The sequence below is a fragment of the Berghia stephanieae genome, chromosome 3, assembly GCF_034508935.2.
Source record: "Berghia stephanieae isolate SIO BIC M18660-M18661 chromosome 3, UCSD_Bste_1.3, whole genome shotgun sequence".
Lineage (NCBI taxonomy): Eukaryota > Metazoa > Mollusca > Gastropoda > Nudibranchia > Aeolidiidae > Berghia > Berghia stephanieae.
This window is the reverse complement of record NC_088362.1, coordinates 97,982,776-98,005,835: the sequence shown is the minus strand read 5'-3', so window position 1 is coordinate 98,005,835 and position 23,060 is coordinate 97,982,776. Positions and strand designations below refer to the sequence as shown.

Sequence of the window (23,060 nt, the reverse complement as noted above, 5' to 3'; positions counted from 1 at the left end):
CAACTAGATGCTCTGTGGTTTCGGTCTCTTGACCACAACGGGTACATGTTGGACAGGTGATGAGTCCCCACTGATGAAGGGTGTGGGCTGTGAGGCAGGTTCTCGACCGAGGTTGGTTCGCTGCCACACAATGTCTCCTCTTGCTGTGGTAAAGCCTGGCAACTCCCCCCTCCCCCCAATTTCGAGGAGTCCAAACCGACTTCCATCTCCTATATGCAGCTCTGTCCGCAATCAGGGAAGCAACAAAAAAGGCCTGTTAAATCTGATTATGTTCTCAGACTTGGGAGGAATATCAGGGCAGATCTACTCAATTTAGGAAGTAACTTCCTCCCATTTAGCATTCCCGAAGTTCCATCTGCAAAGTGGGAGAGACTGCACCCTCTGGATTGACAATCCAGTTGTGACAAGTACTGGCCATGCTGGAAGTCGCCAAGGACTGTCCTCGTAACCTGCAACGGTTCCCCATTCGCTCCCTTCGTCATGAGGGTATGTTCAGGAGTATACACCTTTTTATACCCTCGGCTGTAGGATCATACACTAGGTGCAGATCGCTATAGTCCATCCATGAGTGGAATTGTTTACCTGCCTCATTGCAGACTCTGTAGCCCCACATGTGGTGATGGCTAATAAAGTCTCCCAGATAGATCGAAGGATGGCTAACTACCGGGACCAGTGATGTAGTCCAAGTCGCTTTTGGTGATTTGTATATGTTGTGCAGATACAGTCGACTTACCTCCACAGATATTCTATTCACCCCGTTGTTGTCCGTAACAATCTCTATGATCCTTACCTTCGAAGGCTCTTTAGCATAGAAGCTAACACCTCTTTTGAGCCTTGAAGTGTCCTCTCATTGGTCCCTCCGTATAGCCTGGGATCTGGAATTGAGAAGATTGCATACCTGAATAAAGATGGGACCTATGGTTGGCTAGTAGCTTTGATAAAAGCTCATTTTTGGCCACACTTTGGGTCTCGATATTGAGGGACAGTATGTCCATCGGGTCGCTGACCCCGATATCGCATTTTCCAGCTAAAGTTGTACGAACCTGGCGACACGATTGTGGTAGTATTTGGCTAGGCGGCCAACCACTTTGCCATTGAGAACGTGTTCTGGATTTGATCATTGTGCTGTAGTAGTATGGGGCCTGGGATGGCCCAAGCCATTTGAGCACTGGGTGGATCTCTATTCCATCACATATCAGGGCGGGCCATTCATGGCGCATGCATATATATCGGCTCGACATCAAGATGGTCTAGGGATGGTCAACCGGAATGACTCCTTTGCCCCTGATAGGCCTCAAGCACCCCCACCAAATGTCAGGGCGGTGATCCGTTAGGGGCGCACATGAGGCTAAGTTATCTTTGAGGACAAGTCTGTATAGAGCTTAAGACATATCAAAAACATAAGATCCTAAATGGATTTGTTTATGGAAGAAAAAAAACCCACATATTATTATTTAAATAACACAATGATAATATTATCTGAAACAATCTTGAGCTAATAAAATTGGTTGGCCCAATCGTGGTACCATCATGTGCCAGATAGAAAAACTCTCTATACTATTTTCTATAATGAATTCAATCACTTGTCATTCTGAAAGAATACAATTGCTTGATGCTGGAAACAATCAAGGATTATATTGATTCTTATATCATTCTTTTCATTCTCGATTTACATACAGAATTATCCTTAAATTATATAATATTCTGTTCAGAGAAAATTTCAAATATTTTTTTTTTTTTATTACCAATTGACAAAGGTCAAAGGTTTTTTTTTTATGAATCTGTAACGGTTTTGTTGAAGTCAGACCAAACTTTTGTGATGATATTCTGTGGACTTGGCCCTACAGAAACTTTTTCCCTAATGGTTGGCTCATAGTTGTCTTTGTTGTGTTTGTACACCTGTCTGTCATTTGTTTACAGATTTCCTCAGAAGCTCAGCGCGATGTGCCACTGCCTGGATGAAGTACTGAGTTTACGACTCCCGCCTGACTCTAAAACGGACACTGGCACTTTCATTTTTCTTCGTTTCTACAACCCTTATCTTAGTACGGAGAGATTAGTAGTTGTTTTTTTTTCCAATTACCTTGTTATACAAAACATTCTTTTTTTTTTTGTTGTTGTTTCTGTTCATCGTTCATTTGTTCTACTTCGACCAAAAACAGAGTGACTTTATGTTTATATAACTGAGTTGAGAAATTAAATTGCACCAACTCCAACACAAAAAAAGATAAAAATGAATGACTGGCAGCAAAGTAAACATATTTAAGCATAAGATGGCTTTTATTTATTGTTTTACTTTTTTTTATAGGGGTTTTTGGTTCTTGCGGGGGGGGGGGGGGGGGGGGGGGAAATTCTTAATGAGATGTGTTGTTTGAAATATGACTTTGAAGGCACAAAAGTTGAGGAGAAAAATGCTATAAACCCATTCACCAACCCAACTGTTTTCATTTGTAATAATTTCTTGCTATGAGGAAGACACAAAAGTTGAAGAGAAAAATGCCATGAACCCTGTTTACCAGCTCAAATGTTTCATTTCTATTAATTTCTTGTTGTGTTATCCTGTTGGAATATTCCTGCTTTAACACAGTTGTTTGCAATGTACAACTCGCAATCATTGGCTTTGTTGTGTCAAATTGTCGTATACTATGTACTATGTTCAATTTAAACCAATTGGACTTCATTCTTCACTCTCCTATCACTATCTCAGTAAAAAAAAAAAATTAAATTCAAAAGTTAACATATATTTTTTTGATTTAAGTTTTATGGAGCATTGTTTTGTTTTTTTTGTTTTTTTTTAAACGTTTAATGAATTCTAAAATAACTTCTCGTTAAATAGAATGAATTTTTCTCAAGGGAATGTTTAAATGATTCCTCTCGTAGTGTTGTTTTGATCAAATGACAATATGGCCTTGTTAATGATAAACTATCAGTAAAGTAGAAAGGTATTCAAGACAAAAAATAGGAAACTAGAAAATGTCTTGATTGGACTAATAGAATACAGATGACTTGTACATGTGTTGTCTCAACATACATCCTTTCACCCTAAGATGTTATTATTCAAGTATTATAATTAACATTGTTTTTATTTGAGTTCAGCTTGTGCTGTTTCCGACAAATACTTCTTGTTTGTTATTAATAGTTAAATTAGCATGCGCCCTGACGGTCCTACATGTGTGCTAATATTTGCGATTGTTAAATGTTGCATTGTGCATGCTCTGGTTCCCTTTCATTTTATCATTCTATGCTATTTGTCCTGTTAGAATGCACTCTCACCAAATTAATCAAGCGCAATGCATATTCATTCCACCATCGTCATGGACGTTTATAATGTTAATAATAAATATAATAATAATAATGATGATGGTAATAATAATAATAATAATAATAATGATATTCTTAATAATAATGATAATATTATTTTATTATTAATAATAATAATGATAATAATAATAATAATAATAATAGTAATAATAATATAATAATAATGATAATAATGATAATAATAATAATAATAATAATAATAATAATAATAATATAATAATAATAATAATAATAATAATAGTAACAATAAAATAATAATAATAATAATAATAATAATAATAATAATAATAATAATAATAATAATAATAATAGTAATAATGATGATGACAACGACAATGACGGTGATGATGAACACATTTCAAACTTTATACTTAGTTGGAATATTGAATCATCTTTGGCTCTCCTGTAAAATTGGGTTTTATTACTTTACAGAGTTTTATCATCCTATGACAGAGTTGCCATCACAGATTTGATAATAATGATGATGATAATAATGATAATAATAATAATAATAATAATAATAATAATAATAATAATAATAATAATAATATATGTATGATGATGATGATGATGATGATGATGATGATATGATGATGATGATGATGATAATAATAATAATAATAGATAATTTTTGTCCACAAAATTGAAATTTTCAATAGTTAACATTGCTCGAACAAATATAAATATAAGCATATAAATGTGTGAATCTTATACTAATATAATATTGACAAAAAGCACACACGTAGTAAGAACACCGAACATGTCAATGGTGTCTAACTTTTTCTTAAATCTAAATTTTGTCCATGAAACTATTGTCAGTTGACAAACTCTTCTGTTTTTATTTGACTTTTAAAATCTGATAAAGGCTGTATTTCTATAAGTAAAAATTTCCTCCTTAATCTCTTCAGTTTTGGACACTCCATGTCTGTTATTTAAATTCAGTTTGGCAGTTCATGATGAAGCCAAGTCCTTTCTCTTCTAGAAAAAAACTTTAAAAAAAAAAGATTTTCATTAATATCTACCGTTATATATTTTAACATCAATAATATCATACCTTTGGCTAAATGAAGACAGAATTGTAACATTTACAGATGGTTTCATCTCCAATGGTTTCATTGACAGTTCTCTTTATTCAATTAGTCTACATGATAAAACTTTAAAATATGACAAGCGAAAACCAATACGTTAGATTTAAGTTGTATTTCATATGATATCAGTACAGACTTTTGGAAGAATTTTAGGACCTATTATTGATGAAATTGATCAATATAAACTTTTGGAAGAATTTCAGGACCTATTATTGATGAAATTGATCAATATAAACTTTTGAAAGAATTTTAGGATCTATTACTGATGAAATTGATCAAGATAAACATTTTGAAGAATTATAGGGTCTATGACTGACGAAATTTATCAATATAAACTTCTGCAGGAATTTTAGAATCTGTTAATTATGAAATTGATCAATATAAACTTTTGCAGAAATTTTAGAATCTGTTAATGATGAAATTGATCAATCCAATATTTGTCTTCAATTTAAATAATTGTTGAAATTAATTAATACTATAAATCAATTGTTTGGAGCCTTAAACGTAAGGTCCTTCTTGTACTATAAATGTTATATGACAAATCTCTTGTATTTTCTATAATGCATCTCCTACGAAAATCAATTGTGCTTTTGTATATTATACAAAAGTGGAAATCTGATGCCACCTTCAATTTGGATAAAAATGTTCTTCTTAACCAATTTGTTTTCAGAGCTGTGTCACAGTAAATCAAGACCCACAGTAATGAACATTAATTTTTTTACTACAGGTGAACTGGCATAAGATTACTACAATATCTTTGTAGATCATCAACTTTACCCAATTTTGTTTTCTGGACGAGAGATTTCATTTAAATGTTCTCATCATTTATGTTTCCATCAAAGATGCCATTTGTTTTTTGTGTATTGAAATGCACTTTAAGATTTATGCACCCAACGTCTATTTTCCTCGCTCCAACACGTTTCAGACAAAATTTTAAAATAATGCGATTTTTAAAATCAAAATTTTTATTAAATCAATTTTGAGTGCCAGAATTGTTCAAATTCGCAATCCCTTTGAAAGAAGGAGTAAGGCACCATTTTAAAAATGATTTGCAGCATCTTGCAAAAGCACAATTTCAAACAAAAGTGAACTGACCTATTTGATTTTTAAAAAAAGTAAAGCGGCATTTTGTGATTGGTTATTATAACTAATATGTAAATTTGTACTCGGGAATTAATTGTGTCATAGTCAGTCACAGTGCACATGTCAGACCAGTCTCTGTCTATTTCATTTATTTCTTAGCGCCATCACATTTGTTCATTTTAAAATCATTTGTTTGAGTCAAGCTTACAAACTTGATTAGTGAACAAGCCAAACAAAAAAACCAAAAAGAACCCAAAGTAAAGAAAAAAGAAAGAAAGAATTAGTAGATGTAAATTATTAAATGAACTCGGATTAATTTACACCACAGAGAAATAATTCAACCATTATATGTGACTATCCATTTTGACATGAAGGGATTTTAAGTCTCTTCAGTGTGTTGCCAAAATCTTACATGAGGAGTCCTCTTGCCAAAACTGTACAAGTCAGATTTTTATTGTTTTTTGATATGAGGTTTCTCTCTTATCCTCTTAATTGTTTACTATTGCATGACTCACTGTGAGCATTACTGCTGAAATCTGCCTAGTCATACTACATTAAAATGTGGTTTAGAAGCTGAAACTCAATTTATTTCAAGACATTAAAGAAAAATGACCTTTTTTAAAAAAAATTATCAAGATTAATTTGGCATTGGACATATGGGCTCCTCATATAACGTTTTCATTTTGCTTCTGTCATCCTTTATTTATCCTCTGTCTGATCTATTGTGCCATGAGTCATGAGTTTATTATTATCATCCTGGACTGATATTTCAAAAAACAAAAAAAAAAAAAACCCCCAAAAAACAAACAACTCTAGGCTCTTTTTTAAAAAAAAATGAAATCCGATGGCTGTGAAGACTCACAATAAATGCATCGTTGTATTTATACATCAAACCTCTGTACAATTTTCTTGAATTTCTATTTGCTTTGATGTTTTACTGGCCGGGAAAATATTCTACAGAAGTTGTAGAAATACCCTCACGTCATGTCTTTTCCATAAAAAAATGAAAGTTTGCATTTAAATTTGCAGTTTAAGCTATTTTTGTCAGAAAAAAAAGCTCAAATATAGTTTACGTGTGTAGGAAAACAAACAATCTACAATTTGATATAAAAACATCTGTATTAATGTTGGCTTGTGATTTAGACATAAGAGGGTACAGTACACAATTTTGTGAATGTTTCTCCATCATAAACCCACACTTCTAGTACAAGCCTACCAGCTGGATGGGGTGACCTGCAGTTTGTGAGCATTTATCACAATATTGTAACATATTTTGATGTATGGAATAACGTTGTATCAGCATACAGCGCCGTGCATTTTCAACTCACTCGTTTCAAAAATTTGTGAAAAGCGTTCACGAGCTGGAAGAGCATCATGATTGTAGCTGGCAGGCGTGTTGTATTAAAGAAGACTATGACCCCACCCCATTTATGAAGCCTCGTGCCTTATCTGTGCCTATGTCTTGGGATATACTGTCAGTTGAGGTTCCCAGCCAAACTGCGGTCCATGTGTCACTGTCTGTACCAGGTGGTCACGCAGCGCTTCCAACAGAGCTCCTCAGAGGCAGTATGGACGGTCATTGGCACAGTCATCTTCCTGAGATTTATCAACCCGAGTATAGGTAATTTATAATGACGATGGTGAAGAGATATGAATAATAATTAATAGAAATGAGATACAGTGCAACCCTCTTACAATGACATTGGATACTATGACATCCCTCCTTCAATGGCGTCATATCAGTCCTGATTTTCTCCTTATACTTCTGATATAATGGCATAAAATTCAATAATCCTGGTGCTCATAACCTCATTCCTATTCACTCAATGCAGCAATATTGAGTAGAAACAATTGCAGTCAAATTAAATTATTATACTATACCCGTTGACCAATAGTATTCAATGAGATTAGGTCTGGTCAGTACACAGGAGGTCAGAGGTTAGATCTATTGACGAAGGCTGATTTTTTTTTCTGATAATTTTCTTTCTGCTTTGTAAAATTCACACCCTTTCAAATGAAATTTCATGCACACTGGGTCCAAGCTGCTAAACCGGCCTTTTTAATTTCCAAACATCAGCTTCCCCTGCATTGTTTTGCATCTTGCTTTGTCACAATCAAAGATACCCGTTTATATTCCCCCTTTTAATGTATTGATCAGATATATTGTTAAAATTTCAGCTCTTCGTGCCATGTCGAAACTAGAGGGTTGCAATGTATTTTGAATAAGAAAATAAGGAATTTAGATGAATACCAGATCTCTGAAATTCTAAACTATGAAAGATGTTTTTAAGGCATTCCTTAAAAGCTTAAATTATTTTTCTCTCTTCTTCACAAGGTTTTTATTTACCTCTGGTGCTGGCAACTTTGGGTCTCCAAGTTTCAATATCGCCATGACACATTAAATAAAAAACTTAAAAAAAACTTAGAACACACATCTTTTGACCTTTGACATATATTAAGTTTATAAACCAGTTCCTTCAGCTATCATGGTAATAGTCCTTGAAAGGATTGATCAAACATGTTTAGAGTTTCCTGAACAAATTAATTGGGGTATCTGTTAATATTTAAATTTTCTGCTTTATGCACCTGTCCAGGATGAACAAGATTTGAACTCGCTGGGACTTGATGATTATGGGGCAAGGAGGTGAAAGAAGAAATAGAAGTAATGGAAATACAGTAATGGATATAGAAAAATAGGAATGAAGACGAACCCAACCAACAATACAGGGAATAAATGGAGCTAAGCCATTTTCAGTGTCTATTGCATGGTGGATAAGGATGCGCAATAGAAATGCAATGTAAATAGTGATTAAGGGGTCCCGTATTTTGTGTCCCTTGTTCCTGCAATTTGGAGTGAAAAAAAAATCAAAATCAAAATGGCACCTAGGATTCATAATCTTGATGTGTAAGAAGTTAAGGACTGAAACACTTTTTGCTTCAGCTTCACCAGAATTTGCGGCTATTAATCTTGGTGTGGTTAGGAATTGATAGTTGATCATGGGTGGACACCAACATCTATATTAGAATATCAGTGTCCATTGACTTTAGGTATGCTGACTTTTAAATTGTGACTAAGAAGAGAGAGAAGACTGTCAAAGAATTGGGAATGTTTAAAGTAAAAATTTTGAGTGTTTCAACCTATGTATTGAGGAAATTGTTAGATGCAAGTAATGTGAAATTGGAGCAATTTTTCCTTTTTGCTACGGCATTGAGATCTGTTTGAATTGACAATTATGACAATCTGGGCGTACCTATACTATTGCTTTATTTCATTGATAGCTCTACAGTTGTACCCTGTCAAACACATTTTTCTTTTTTTTTTAGCCAGAAAACTTTTTTTTTCCATATATGGACAGATTGCAATGCCCTCCATCTTGTCCGAAAAGACTTGTACATAAACCTTGAGTATTCGATTTGATACTCTTTTTAATTTATTGATATTCGAATAAAAAAGTTTTCTGACCACGTTAAGAAGAAAACGGTTTTTGTCAGCAAACATCAGTGTAAGCTGAGAGACAATTGAGTTTTATTTTTTGGTTATTGGTTTGTTTCTGTTGTTTTTTTTTGTTTTGTTTTTTTTATACCTTTTTTTTTTCAATAAAGTTTTGAGGTTTTTTTTATTTATTCTTACTATTTTGTTTTTGTAACAGTTCTTCTGTCTCTAACATGAAAAATGCACATTTCATTTCATTACAATAAAGTCCTTGTTATACATTATAGTGCATTTTTATATAATAATATGCGGTACCGTCTTGCACAAAAATGACTATTATTAATGTATTGTGTCTGTGTGTACCTTGGCCTCTTTTAGCTTTACTTGTATCTTTTCGATGAAACATGTTTGCACACACTTACTCCTGCCCACTTATTTATATATATGTTTTAAAAATCTATGTGAAAATCCATTTTTGTACACAAATACAAATAGACACATATCAGTGTCCAACCGTCTTTTTAAGAATTTGCACAGTTCACAGTTATCCAGTTTTATGTTTTCAAAAGATGTCTTTTTCATCCATCCTCTTTTGTATCTTAAAAAAAAACAAAACTCCAGCACAATTGTCCCGGCTTCATGTTTGCAAGTCTAACGTTTCTAAACAAACAAATATGATCTTCTGCTCTTTACCTTAACATACCTACCCTCATTCTTTTCTCTCTTTTTTTTTCTTTCTCAAAACTTTTGTGCAATTTAAACCTGGCATTATCTGTCTTCTTTTGTTTTTATTGTTGGCAGATTGCGTGTTCTGCATCCTTGGAAACTACACTTTTAAAAAATTGCGATGCTTTTAAAGAAGATTTAATAAATAGATTTTTTTTTAAAGCAAAAAAATAAACAAAATAAATCTTAAGTATCTCCAGTGCTTGTAACTGTCCTATTTTTAGGTTGTGAAAAGTTGTGTGTATACGAGTTATTGTGAATATGAGAGGGTGAATTTCTCTTTTTAACTAACGCTTCCCTGATTTCATCTCTTTGACTGTGTCATAACAGAGCGGTAAACGGATAAAACATATTTTTCATTACGACTAAACAAATTTTAAACTTCAAATATCGACCAATCAATATGACCTTAAACTTTTCAAAGAATTTTAAACCAGAGACCCATTTTGAAGTATTATTTTTATTATTTCTTATCAGAATTTTTGACTTATTGAGAGTCTTCATAATTTATCAATATTTGAAGTAAAACATTTCTGGCCAAAATGAAAAAAGGTGTTTTGTCTGTGCACGACAAAGTAATGCTGCATGCATTCCATCACAAATGAAATTTCGTTAATTCATTAATTCAACTTTTGGCAGTTTTCGATTTGTTAATGATATTATTATTTTTTAGAATTGATTTTGTTTTAAGTTTTAAGTCGGCTTCTTAATTATCTTTGTTTGAATTTTCATTTTTAAGATTTTATGATTTATTTATTTTTATTTTTTGTGCGTATGGTTCATTTGGTTATTCAAATCTTACACAATATTAATTTGTTCACAAATTGTCAAGAATTATTCTCAGTTCATTTTTATTTGATTTAACCCCAGGAACATTTTATTGAATCAAATTAGACAACCATTTATTTTAATTTAGTTTTATTAACTTCCATTTTAAAACCCTTAAATACTTACATGAAATACACACCAGGAATATGAGAATTTATTTTGAGTGTTTTCTTCCTTTCCCTTACTTGACAGTTTCACCGTACGAGTCTGGAATCGTGGAGGAAGAACCCACTCCTCGCATCAAAAGAGGCCTGACACTAATGTGTAAAATATTACAGAACATTGCCAATCATCTGCTATTTACGAAGGAGCAGCACATGGTCCCCTTCAACGAATTCCTCAAAAACAACTTTGAACTTGGTCGCAGGTGAAGCATTGTCACGATTTTTAAATTTATTTTTTTCCTTTAGAATAAATTACACTGGGTACTAAAATTGATAAAAAGATTACGTTGTGTACTAAAATTGATACAATATGCCTTATTTTTAGAAGAACTCTTTGTACCATAATCCTCCTGGTGCCAGAAATGATCCTGGTATATGTGGGGTTAACCGAACAGTAACAATTGGTTGCTATTGTTTTATGTGATATATATCAAAGCTGTGTGGCATTTATTGTCTTGGGAAACCTACATTAGATCCGAGGATTGGAGCCAGTGATAAACACTTTTTATGGTATTCCCTTTTAAAAAGGTACTTTGAATAGATCTTTTTCTGTCCATCCAGGAGTGATTAGGTAGCTAGGTCTGTGGGATCTAGCCATTTGAAAAAAAAAAAAAAATTTTAATTTTACTCTTACCACATTTTTTCCTTCAACAGATTTTTCACCGAGATCGCATCGGACTGTGAGGTGCTGGACACAGGAAGCCACAGTCTGTCATTCATCAATGATGCCAATGTCATTGCCCTGCATCGACTGTTGTGGAACAACCAGGAGAAAATTGGTGACTACCTATCCAGTAGCAGGTATTTTATTATATCTACTTTTGACACTTTAAAACTTCATAAATTTATATATATTTTTGCCCAGCTTTCATATTTTATTCGTATTACAGTATATAGAGAATGGTGCTTATTGATTCTCAAAAATTATTTTATCAATAACATTTTGTGTTTTGATGGTTGATTATCTTCTGACCCTACAATGAAATTGTGATAATTTCAACAATTCTGTTTTTCTTTAATGTTGAAATTCTGGTTGAAATTAGATTATGGAAGATCGGTTTTGTAGGGCCATTGAACCAAAGGTATCTGAGAGATGTTTCCGGAAAGGAAACTTGATAATGCAGATTTGATCAAACCTGCTGTAAATTGATGTAATGCCCTGTACTTTATATGAGGCAGCACCAAAAGAGCACTTTCATCATACTTTGGCACTAGAAGACATCAATACTATGTTATTCTTAAAAATGATGTAAGGAGTTTTCATCAGTTTCTTTGGCTTGAATAATGAAAAATATTCCAAAAACAAGTCATCTGCCACCAAACAAATATTTAGAAACTTCTCAAAGTGTCGGAAAATTTTTCTCTTTTTCAGTGACAGTCTCTGAATTTTTAAACTAATTGTCATTTTTTATTCGAGAAAAACGGATAAAAGCTAGATCATCTCTATAATGATTTGATGTCTTTTTGTGTCAAAATGTCTGAATACAACCATTTGACACAACCTCACTGATAGAGAGGTTAAGATTAGCCCCAGTTATAGAAGTTTTGTGGCATTTAGATAAGTTATGGATCATCTTAATCTATCGATACATGAAGGAAACATTTTCTGGCCAAAACATGTAAAAGTTGTTGTTTCAGTTTACAGCATATGTAGAAATGCGAGCATCTACAATCATGAGCTTAAAATGAATAGTATAAGTAACTTTACACAAAAGAAAAGGAAAAGAGAAAAAAGAATTTTTCTTTTGTGGGTTAGGTTTTCCAACTACATTATTAAATGTACTTTTAATCAATAGTTATGTGTGTAATATTTTTACACATTAAAAAAAATTTAATTGTGTTTATGCTTCATTGCGTAGCTTAGATTTTATGATAGATCCCTTCCCAACTCTTCCCCCTCTTATACTTTGAAATGCTGTGCAATTTATGTCATAGGACTCTTTGTAAAATATAAAACGTGTTTGTCGACTTTACTTATATCATCCTGGGTCTATAAATGAATTATAGCGACAAAGAGATCTGCCTTGGATGTTTATAAAATAAATAATTAACAAACTCTCACTTTTTCTTTACCTAGTTCAGGGGATGACCAAAATAGTATTAGTGGTGCAGTTAAATATGTCGTATGATTTCTATTTTGGAGAGAAAAATTTAAAAATCTAACGATGGAGTATGAATAGTCAGTTTCGAAAAAATCATACAGAAAATTGTATTGTACTTAAGGTATCAAAAGGAATTTTTAAAAATAAATAAAAAAGAATTACAAGAAAAATCGTCAGCTTACCTAAGCCCATATATTTTTTATCTGCATATCTGGCACTTATCATACACCTTCATCCAGATTTGCTCTGGTGACCAATTTTTTTTTTCATTTTCTACCCTTTAGCACAGAGTGGAAGTTGATATCCGATATAGGAATAAATATTAGATCAGTTTGTCTTACACTTGAAGTATTAATGCCTAATGATATAGATTATAAGGTATGATGGCAATAATGTTGGAACATCCTGAGTTTCCACATCACTGTGCCATCTTGGATAATTAATTATCTCTAGCTTGGAAAGAGTATTTAGAATGGCTTTTGCGGGGAGAACAAAGAAAACGCACTTCCAAGGGATGTTTTTTTGTACTGCTTAAATGGGATATGGTTTTCTACTGAATATTGGTGATAGATATTCTATTTGTGGCAGTGAAATGCTCTGGGAAGTGGAGGTTCTCTTAAATGGAAAGATTTGACTGTTGTAATGAAACTGATTGCCATATTGAGCTGTTATTTAATCTCTGCATACTCTGACAAAACGCATTTATTTTTATTTTTATCAGAAAACTACAAGTATCAATTGATTAAGATAATCCCATTCTTGTCAAAAAGTCTCATCAAACCTGACACTTCTCTTTTGACTTTTTGACAAATTGGATTCATCTCAATTGAGACTTTTGGGTGATCTCAAACTAAATACTTTGATAGTGTGCTCTTGAAATCAACATCTGTTTCCTATTTGAACCAATTCTTACTTTTTCTTTGGTGTTTTAATTGTAATTCTAGAATCTCATTTTCTTCTTTTTTACTGGCGTAAGTTTGACCTAAATGTGGTGCAAGCCCGTAAAACCCTTGAAAACAAAACAAAACATATTTGAAATTAAAATTTTCTGGCCAAAATAAAGAATTTGTGCTTTGTCAGTGTACAACATATCTTTCTCAATTTGTTTTATGTTTCTTTGCATAACTTTCTACTGCTTAACTAATCAATTTTAATTAACCTATGGATTGCATCCAATATAATAATAATTTCACTTTTCCCATGTATGTCAAAATAAATATCCATTATAAATATAGTTGCATGTAAAATGTTTATCAGTGGATCACTAATTCAAAGACTGACCTCAGATGGCATTGCTCAGGATTTAACTCCAGCAGCTAAATAAGTCTGACTTTTAACACAAACTTCAGGTCAGCAAGACAGCCCACTCTGCAGTGAATGAATAACTCAGACCCTCTTGATCATGTGGCGGGAAATACATAAAGATTTCTATAGGCACTAAAAATTGTAGTCTACATCTTTGTTTTTATTTTTATAAAAAACTTTTTATTTTGGTTGAATCACTGTCACTATTTCTTTTATTTATATCTATTGATAATTTATTTTTTAAAATATCCACAGCAAACAATATTTAATATTATCCTGTATTTGCTCTTGTATTGAGTTCATGCATCCCATGATAATTAAATTTAGCTTTGTGCTAAATTTAAAGCTCTTTCCTTTTTCTTTGCAGTGTGAGATTGATTGCTTATCTTAAAGTTTTCTCCATAGCTTTTGTCTTCAATTTAACTCAACCCAACAAAATCCCTCTCCCAAAGGATAATAGTACACAATTTTATTCACGGAATGGAGAGATAAGGAAAAGCTCATACCTTGCTCACAAAACTGAGAGCAGGAATGGGTGTGAATGAGTATGGAATTAAGCCCCTCTAGTTCTAAAATGAAATTACACCCTTCAACTTCACTGAAGAATGTGACTTATGCTCACAATATATTGCATATACAAGAACACAGTGAGAAAAAGATGTGAGAATCAAACTCATAGCTGCAATGTAAGCAAACAGAAGTAACATCAATGCGCCAAAGCAAAAAGAAATTCATATCGCATTTTCATGGCTTAATTTCATAACTTTTTTTCAAAAGCCTTGGTAGAGAAAAATGGACACTCATTTTCATGGGGTGTTTTTTTTGTTATCGATATGATATAACTGTTGTTACTCTCTCATTAATTCCAACCACGAGCTATGTTTATCTTCAACAAATCACAAACCAATTCTTTCTCTTGCCCTTTTCCATCTCTCCCTGTCTTTTGCACCCCCCCTGCTTACCCACCCTACTACTAGCTTGGAGGTTTTGACCGAAAACTTTGTCTGTGAATCTTCTGAGGGACAGCAAAGACTGTATGTATCTTGTCACCGTTTGATTTGAACATTGTTTTGGATGGTGTCACTGAATATATTTGTATATATTGTTTTTTTTTATATGTTCTGTTTTTCCCAACTGCATCATATCATTTTCCCCACAGATGGGAGGTACTGTGTATATGAATATTTTTTTTAAAAAGAAAAAAGAAAAAAATATCTTAAGCAGATTTATATGCTCGTGATAGTTTTCATATCAAGCGTTGTTTTTTATTTTTTATTATTATTTTTTTTAAGTCCTAGAGAAGGAAAAGAGAAGATATAATAATATCTGAGGCTAAAAGTAGCATATCGTTTTTTAATTTTGATAAATAAAAGCTGGGTTTTTTTTTCTTCCTTTTTATTGAAATGAATATTAAGAGGGGGGAGCAATAATATTGGTGCTGTATATCAGAAATGGATAGGTTTGGTTGAGGCGTGTCATTGTAAATAATTATTTAAAAAATAGATTCGTGGTCTGCTTTGAATGAAAACCATCCGTTAAAGCTGAGACTGGGTCAAGACACTTTTTGTAGTGACAGACGTCAATATTCTGTCATTTAAAGAATTTTAGAAATGATCCTAACTTCCTAAGTTAAAAGTGTTCCAGCTATTATTTTAGTGCCAAAACTTCAATTTTATTTAACCAAGGGAAATTGGTGAAAGCTACACCGGTTCATAATTTCAAGATAATTCAATGTTGTTGTCTTTAGGTTGTGAAGACAACCATTTTTCCACCTTCTCAAACGATGACTTTACATTGACAGAGCTGATTCTGCTTGTTCTTGGGAAGCCAGTGGATTAATCGGGGAATAGAAATTTTATGAGAACAAAGGGAAAAGCTTCGAAAGTTTTAGATTCTGAAACTTACTAAAATTCAGTCTTTATTGGTGTATCGGATGAAAACCATAATTTGCCATTTCTTTCTCAGACAAGGTAAAAGAGTAGTAAATAGTCTCACTAGTTAAACTCTTACATCCTGGCATTTTAAATCAAATGAGTCTTTTTATGGTATGTTTTATTTTGTCTTAATATGTAACGTGTAAGAAAGATTTTGTTTATCCAGATAAGAAACCAGATGTCAGTTTTTTTTGGTTCTATCCAAGGATTTGTCAAATATTTGACTAATTCATTGTCAGTACCTCCCTTCCTGTGATTTTACATTGTGTAAACATAGTGGTTTCTTTCTCTTTTCTTTTTTTTTCCCCCTTCATAGTTTTGGATCATGGGTTGCCTTTAATTATTTTTTTTTATTTCTCTGATATTAGTATGAGTTTTCACATTTTACGTAAATAGATTGGTTTGGTTTCCACAGACTATGTCTCACACTCTATTTTGCCTTCATTTATTCTTCTGACTTATTCATTTCTTTAAATCAGTGTTTTGTAATTGATTTGTAGATTAATCGGCATCATTTGGTCACATGATTCTATCGAAGCTCGAAATTTGTTTAATGATATTTTTATTATTCCATTGGAAATTTGGAATGATATACGGATTTATGTTCTGGTGTTTTAATTTTGATTAAAAAAAAAAAAAATTGTGTTCGTGTGTGTGTGTGTGTGTATGTGTGAGTTTTGTTTTGGGTTGATTTTTTGTTTGTTTTTTGTTTGTTTTGGTGGGGGAAGGGGGTGGGGGGTGGTTATCCTTTAGAATGAGAGTGGATTAAAAATTGATTTTCAGGTCCCTAGTTTATTGATAAAATAATATGATGGGCCACTGTTATGACGAAATATGAGGATTAATTGTATATTATATCAACCGTGTAAATTTGAAAACGAGTATGAAATGATACGAGGATTAAGTGTTTATATAAGCAGTGTAAACTGGAAAGGGGTATGAAACGAGTATGAAATGATACGAGGATTAAGTGTTTATATAAGCAGTGTAAACTGGAAAGGGGTATGAAACGAGTATGAAATGATACGAGGATTAAGTGTTTATATAAGCAGTGTAAACTGGAAAGGGGTATGAAACGAGTATGAAATGATACGAGGATTAAGTGTTTATATAAGCAGTGTAAACTGGAAAGGGGTATGAAACGAGTATGAAATGATACGAGGATTAAGTGTTTATATAAGCAGTGTAAACTGGAAAGGGGTATGAAACGAGTATGAAATGATACGAGGATTAAGTGTTTATATAAGCAGTGTAAACTGGAAAGGGGTATGAAACGAGTATGAAATGATACGAGGATTAAGTGTTTATATAAGCAGTGTAAACTGGAAAGGGGTATGAAACGAGTATGAAATGATACGAGGATTAAGTGTTTATATAAGCAGTGTAAACTGGAAAGGGGTATGAAATTATATGAAGATTAATTAATTATATTTATCAACAGTGTTAATTTGAAAATGCTATGATAAAACATGAGGATCAATTGTATTTATTATTGGTTTAATGTGTACATAATTCAGGACGGTTCACGTTTAAGTTATCACAGAGAAATGAAGAGCATTGGCCTAAAAGGTTCTGGATCAGAGTTTTCTGTAATTCCTAATTGTCTGATCAGCTGCAAGCCAATTCATTTTTTCCCCACTCATCACTGCTGTAAAATATTTAAACTGTTACTGTTTATAAATATAGCCAATTTTAGGGAAGGACAATCTTGTAATTTGTTGTAATGGATACAGTGGTAACCCTTGTTCAATCCTCTTAATTGCACATCTCCAGAAATTAGGTGTATCATTTTCAAAGGGCTTATTATTTTTATACTCTTCGTGTTTGTTTGTATATGTTCTCTATTTTTACATGCTTTTAAAGATATAATTTGGAAGAGTTGACAGTGGATTTAGAATGATGTTTGATTTATCTTTTCCTTGAATAATTTTGGTTTTGTATCTGAAGGTGTTGTGATAATTTGCTTTGCAAGTACCAAAAAATTTAATGAATATGACATTAGCTGTAACCTTATACAACAATGTAATGTTGTTATTTCAGCCCGTTATGCACTTTCAGGACATTGCTAGAAATTGAATTTATATATAAGCTTATGTTCCTGCTCGTTACATTCTAACAAAAATCAAAAAGGAAGGACTGGTTGTTATTGTTACTCTGAGCAATTTATTTTGATAGTAAAATAAAAGAGTAAAGTCAAAGAATATTCTTAAAATAGGTAGCAGGAAAAATTTTCATAATATGTTGAGATAATGGACGTGGTTTAAAATAAGTTGTACGGATCAATGCCTCCCCTTTCCTCTCCCTTGCAGCCAGCTTATTCTCCAAACAATGTACAATGATCATGTTTTATAATTATTCTTCCCGTACATCTAGATGTATCAGTTTCATTGTTACTTAAACCATTCTCACTCGTACAACAAAATACAAAAGCTAGTTACTGTAGTCTTTTTTTATTCAACCAACTCTACCCCAACATTCCTCTTTATGACATTTATGACTGAATGTCTCAAAACAGTATTTTGGCGGGATGAGCTTGATGCTTCGAATTATTTTTTAAGCTAAATTTATAAGAGTTAAGTTAAAATAAATGCCTTCAATTTAAGAGTGATTTTTTAATTATTTTTTAAAAAAATGAAATTATGAAATTATCTGACTAATTATTATTTTTTTGGACTTAAATTCAATGTTCTTGATCTAGTTCATTCCAATGTACTGCCAGATTGACACACTTAGTCATATTTATTTATCCTCACTGTTGTTAATTGTGTATCAGCGGTTTCATGTTGTAATCATTGTAGATAGATTATTATTTATTATATCCATACCCATTTTATGCGGTTAGTCAAGCAAGTCACTATTTCTCAGCAATCAAAACAGTCCTACCTTAAACATACCATGCTATCGAGAACCTTGGATGTCAACCCTTTATCTTTTCCTTAAGACACAAAATAAGTCTTGAGTTTTTATATAGGACAATACCCGCTTTAACCAAAAAATGTTCTCAATGCTCTATATAAGGGGCTCCAAAATCAGCAATATTTCACACATAGACGAGACACATCCCACACCTTCATATACATGTATTAGATAAAGATAACTCACGATTGTATTAGACAATTACATAATAAGCATATCCGATTAAGAACCAAACTCTCTTTCGATTCTTCATAATTTTCAAGGGATTTTTACACAACTCAAAATAATGAAGAAGACGAAGGGTTAATAGAAAGGCAATATATATTTTTAGAAATTTTCATTAAGAAAATAAGGATAGCGAAATGGTTTATTTTTTCTCAATTTATCAATGGTTCTATCCTGCATGTTTATCTTATATTGTCTTGGCCCAACCCATCTCCAAACAACCTAGAGTCAAAATGAATACTGAGCTGCTAAATGCTGTAGACTGTTGTTTAGTCTTTAACAACAATTGACATAACAGCTTTTTCTTTTTTTTAAAGATGTGGTATAAAATACTTTACAAGGGATTTTTTGGAGTTCAAAATCCTTCCTTAGCAAACAAAAACAATATAGTTTACAATAAAGAGTATAATATAGTAATAATTAGTATTCATTAAGATGGGAGAAGAGGTCTAATGGTCTTCCTCCACAAGACGTGATAAGACCTTTTCTCCAGTTTTTTCTCAATAGGATTCAGTAGTCGTAACGTCACTTCCTTCCTTATGACGCATGGTAACTTAGTAACACTGGCTCTAAACTATCGGAACAATGGCGGATGCCCGTATGAAATATTTCTCCGGCGAGCATAAAAGCGTTTCCAGAGGAAAACAAACCCATAAATTTGATTATGTTTTGACTTTTACACATTCTGATCACAAGGCATACGAAAAGAGAATGAAAAGTTCTAGCTAGCATGAAGAATAAAAAGTAATGATTTTCTTTGTTTAGAACCAAGATGGCCACCGTTGCCGGGCGCGTGACATCAGACTACTGAATCCAATTCTACTTATCCTATTAATTACCATTTTTATTGTCTTTATTGTTGACGGAGAAAAATGCTACTCTTAAAGATTTATGTTTTCAAAGCGATTCAGACAGAAGTGACATTTGTTATTTTGCTGGATTAAACGAACAATAAGCAAATCAACACATGTCCAGTGGAGTGGTTTTGCATTCTGCTACATGAGCCTCTAAACAAACAATTTGTCATGATCTCTTAGTGTTACAAGTACCAATAACAAAAACAACTCTCTCCCCCCCCCCTTCTCTCTCTGTCTCCCTCTCTCTCTCTCTCTCTCTCTCTCTCTCTCTCTCTCTGTGTCTCTCTCTCTCTGTCTCTCTCTCTCTCTCTGTCTCTCTCTCTGTCTCTCTCTCTGTCTCTCTCCCTGTCTCTCTCTCTGTCTCTCTCTCTCTCTGTCTCTCTCTCTGTCTCTCTCTGTCTCTCTCTCTCTCTCTGTCTCTCTCTGTCTCTCTCTCTCTCTGTGTCTCTCTCTCTCTTTCACTCTCACACCACTCTCACACACACATATACACAGACACACACACACACACACTCTCTCTCTCTGTGTGTCTTTCTGTCTCTCTTTGTCTCTCTCACTCACACACACATTCTCTCTCTCTCTCTCTCTCTCTCTCTCTCTCTCTCTCTCTCTCTCTTTCTCTCCCCTCCTCTCTCTTTTCACTCATCTATTTTTTTCTCCCTGATCATGATCACTCATTGACTTGTCATAACAAGGAGTACAAAGACATTGATTATTTACAATAGGCCACAGTGAACGTAGAACGTACAATTGAGCTTTTCACATCTTACAGACATAAGGTATAAATTTACCACTGAATAAGATAAGCTAAAAAGTATATAAAGATGAATAAAGTAAATTCTTCGCGCTTTGAGATGCTCTTTTTTGCAAAGAGCTATGCAAATGTATAATATATGACCTATATATTGTGTCAATGCATACAGTCATTGATTGTTTACAAAAAGCCACAGTGAATGTAGTATTTTGTTTTTCATATCATTGCAGACATAATATATTGTAGTTTTGTTATTTTTCTCTTTTCCTTTCTCCCTCAATCTTGCAACACCTTATATATAGTCATCATTTGCCACTCGTATTTCTTGACAGAGGGATGCACAGGCTTTTTAAAATATTATATCAATTTACCACTGAATAAAATAAGCTAAAACGTGCAGATGAATAAAGTAAACGTTGAGTGCTTTTAGATGCTCTTGTATGCAAAGAGCTATGCAAATGAATATAAGACCCATATATTGTCTCAAAACGGTACTATGCTGGGGTAAACAATGTATCAAGTAGTGATTTTTAATTATAAATCACAAGAAATGTGAGGTTTTAATTTTTGTCATCGATATAGTATATCGACTTAAACATAGCATAATATGAGAAAACATATCAAAATAAGGATTTGATTTGTCAAAAGCCTTTAAATACCCTGTGATAAAGAAGAAAGGTCCAGAACAACAATTGATTTGATCATAACTGATTTTTACTGTCGTTTTGACAGGCTCCCACCTGTTCACAACGGTTTGTCAAATAACAATGAGCCACCTCCAGATGTTGAAGAAGAAACTGTAAGCTCCCTCTTCCGGAGATGTAAAGAACATAAAGCACCAGGACCAGACAACATTACCGGAACTATTTTGAAAAACTGTCACCAACAACCTTATACAAAACTTTTTCAAAGGTCAACCGATGCACAATCAGTGCCAGTACTTTGGAAAACATCGATTGTCGTTCCAGTTCCAAAAAAGCGTTGTCCGACCGTATTGAACGACTTCCGTCCAGTGGCGCTTACATCGCTTGTAATGAAATGTTTAGAAAAAAATTTAAGATCTGAGCTCCTACAAAAATGTTATGACCTGAAATTGCTAGATCCGTACCAATTTGCATACCAGCAACATCTCAGTGTAGAAGACGCACTATTAACCGCCACAAATTCGATCTCAAAACACCTTGACCAAACACCCTCCAATTACGCCAGAATCCTGTTTGTCGACTTTTCGTCAGCTTTTAATGCCATGAACACAGATATTTTGCTTCAAAAGTTGTGCAACATGGATATTCCAAACTACCTTATTAAATGGTATAAAGAGTTTCTGACCCATAGACCGCAATGTGTAAAATTGGGTGAACATATCTCCAAAAAAAAGAACGTTGTCGAACGGATGACCCCAAGGCTGCGTGAGTTCCCCAATCCTGTACATCTTATACACCAACGACTGCAGACCATCCTTTGAAAATTGTTTTATAGTGAAATATGCAGATGATACTGCTATTCTTGGCTTATTAAAAGATAAAGTTACCGAAAAGAATTCTTTCAAACAAATAAATATATTCACCGATTGCTGTAAACAAAATCAGCTTGAATTAAATGTTGAAAAAACGAAAGAACAGGTGTTTGGTGTAAAAAATAAAAACGACTTAAAGTGTATGGCGATCGGTAAAGATGATGTTGAGATAGTTGACTATTTTAAATATTTAGGAAAAACCATTGATAGTTCCCTCAATTTCTCTCAACATATTAATATAATATCTAAGAAAGTTGCCCAAAGATTATACATCCTAATGAAATTGAGAACATTTCAAGTAAGGAAGAAAACTATGTTAAGAGTTTATGACTCATTGATTAAAAGTGTAATTGCGTTTGGCTGCACCAAATGGTTTGGAGGATGCCGACTTAATGATAAATCAAAAATTTCAAAATCTATCAAAGAGGCATCAAAAATAATAAACCATCTTCTTGATGGAGTAGAAAGAATTCATGGAAAAGCAATAGAAAGGAAAGCATTCTCAATTACCAACAATAGAAAACATATTTTATACCATGAATTTAGTCTTTTACCATCTGGGAGAAGGTTTTGTCAGATTAAATGTAGAACTAACAAGTATAAATCAACGTTCGTTCCATCAGCAATAACAATTTTGAATATTTTATATGGTACAGAAAAACCAAGGATTGATTCGTTGACTGATTAACTGGTTAATTTATTTAATGTAAGATTAACTGACCAATTGATAATGATGATAATTTTTGGTGTCGAATTGCCACAATCGTAACAAATTGGAAACGAAATGAATATGTTTATGTTGTGTATA

At 33.0% G+C, this 23,060-nt stretch overlaps 1 protein-coding gene across 5 annotated transcripts in view; it reads left to right on the top strand.

Moving 5' to 3' along the window:
* The window catches only part of LOC144968945 (neurofibromin-like), a 98,431-nt gene that overhangs the window by 40,704 nt on the left and 34,667 nt on the right, over positions 1–23,060 (top strand). For 2 of the 5 annotated variants that reach the window (XM_078907831.1, XM_078907830.1), the window contains exons 32-35: positions 6,968–7,113; positions 10,672–10,846; positions 11,298–11,444; positions 15,028–15,084. In XM_078907831.1, coding sequence (XP_078763957.1) covers positions 6,968–7,113; positions 10,672–10,846; positions 11,298–11,444; positions 15,028–15,084 — 525 coding nt within the window. Of the gene's footprint in view, positions 1–1,920; positions 2,046–6,967; positions 7,114–10,671; positions 10,847–11,297; positions 11,445–15,027; positions 15,085–23,060 lie in introns of all 5 variants that reach the window. The other 3 variants (XM_078907832.1, XM_078907834.1, XM_078907833.1) reach the window with 3 other exon arrangements.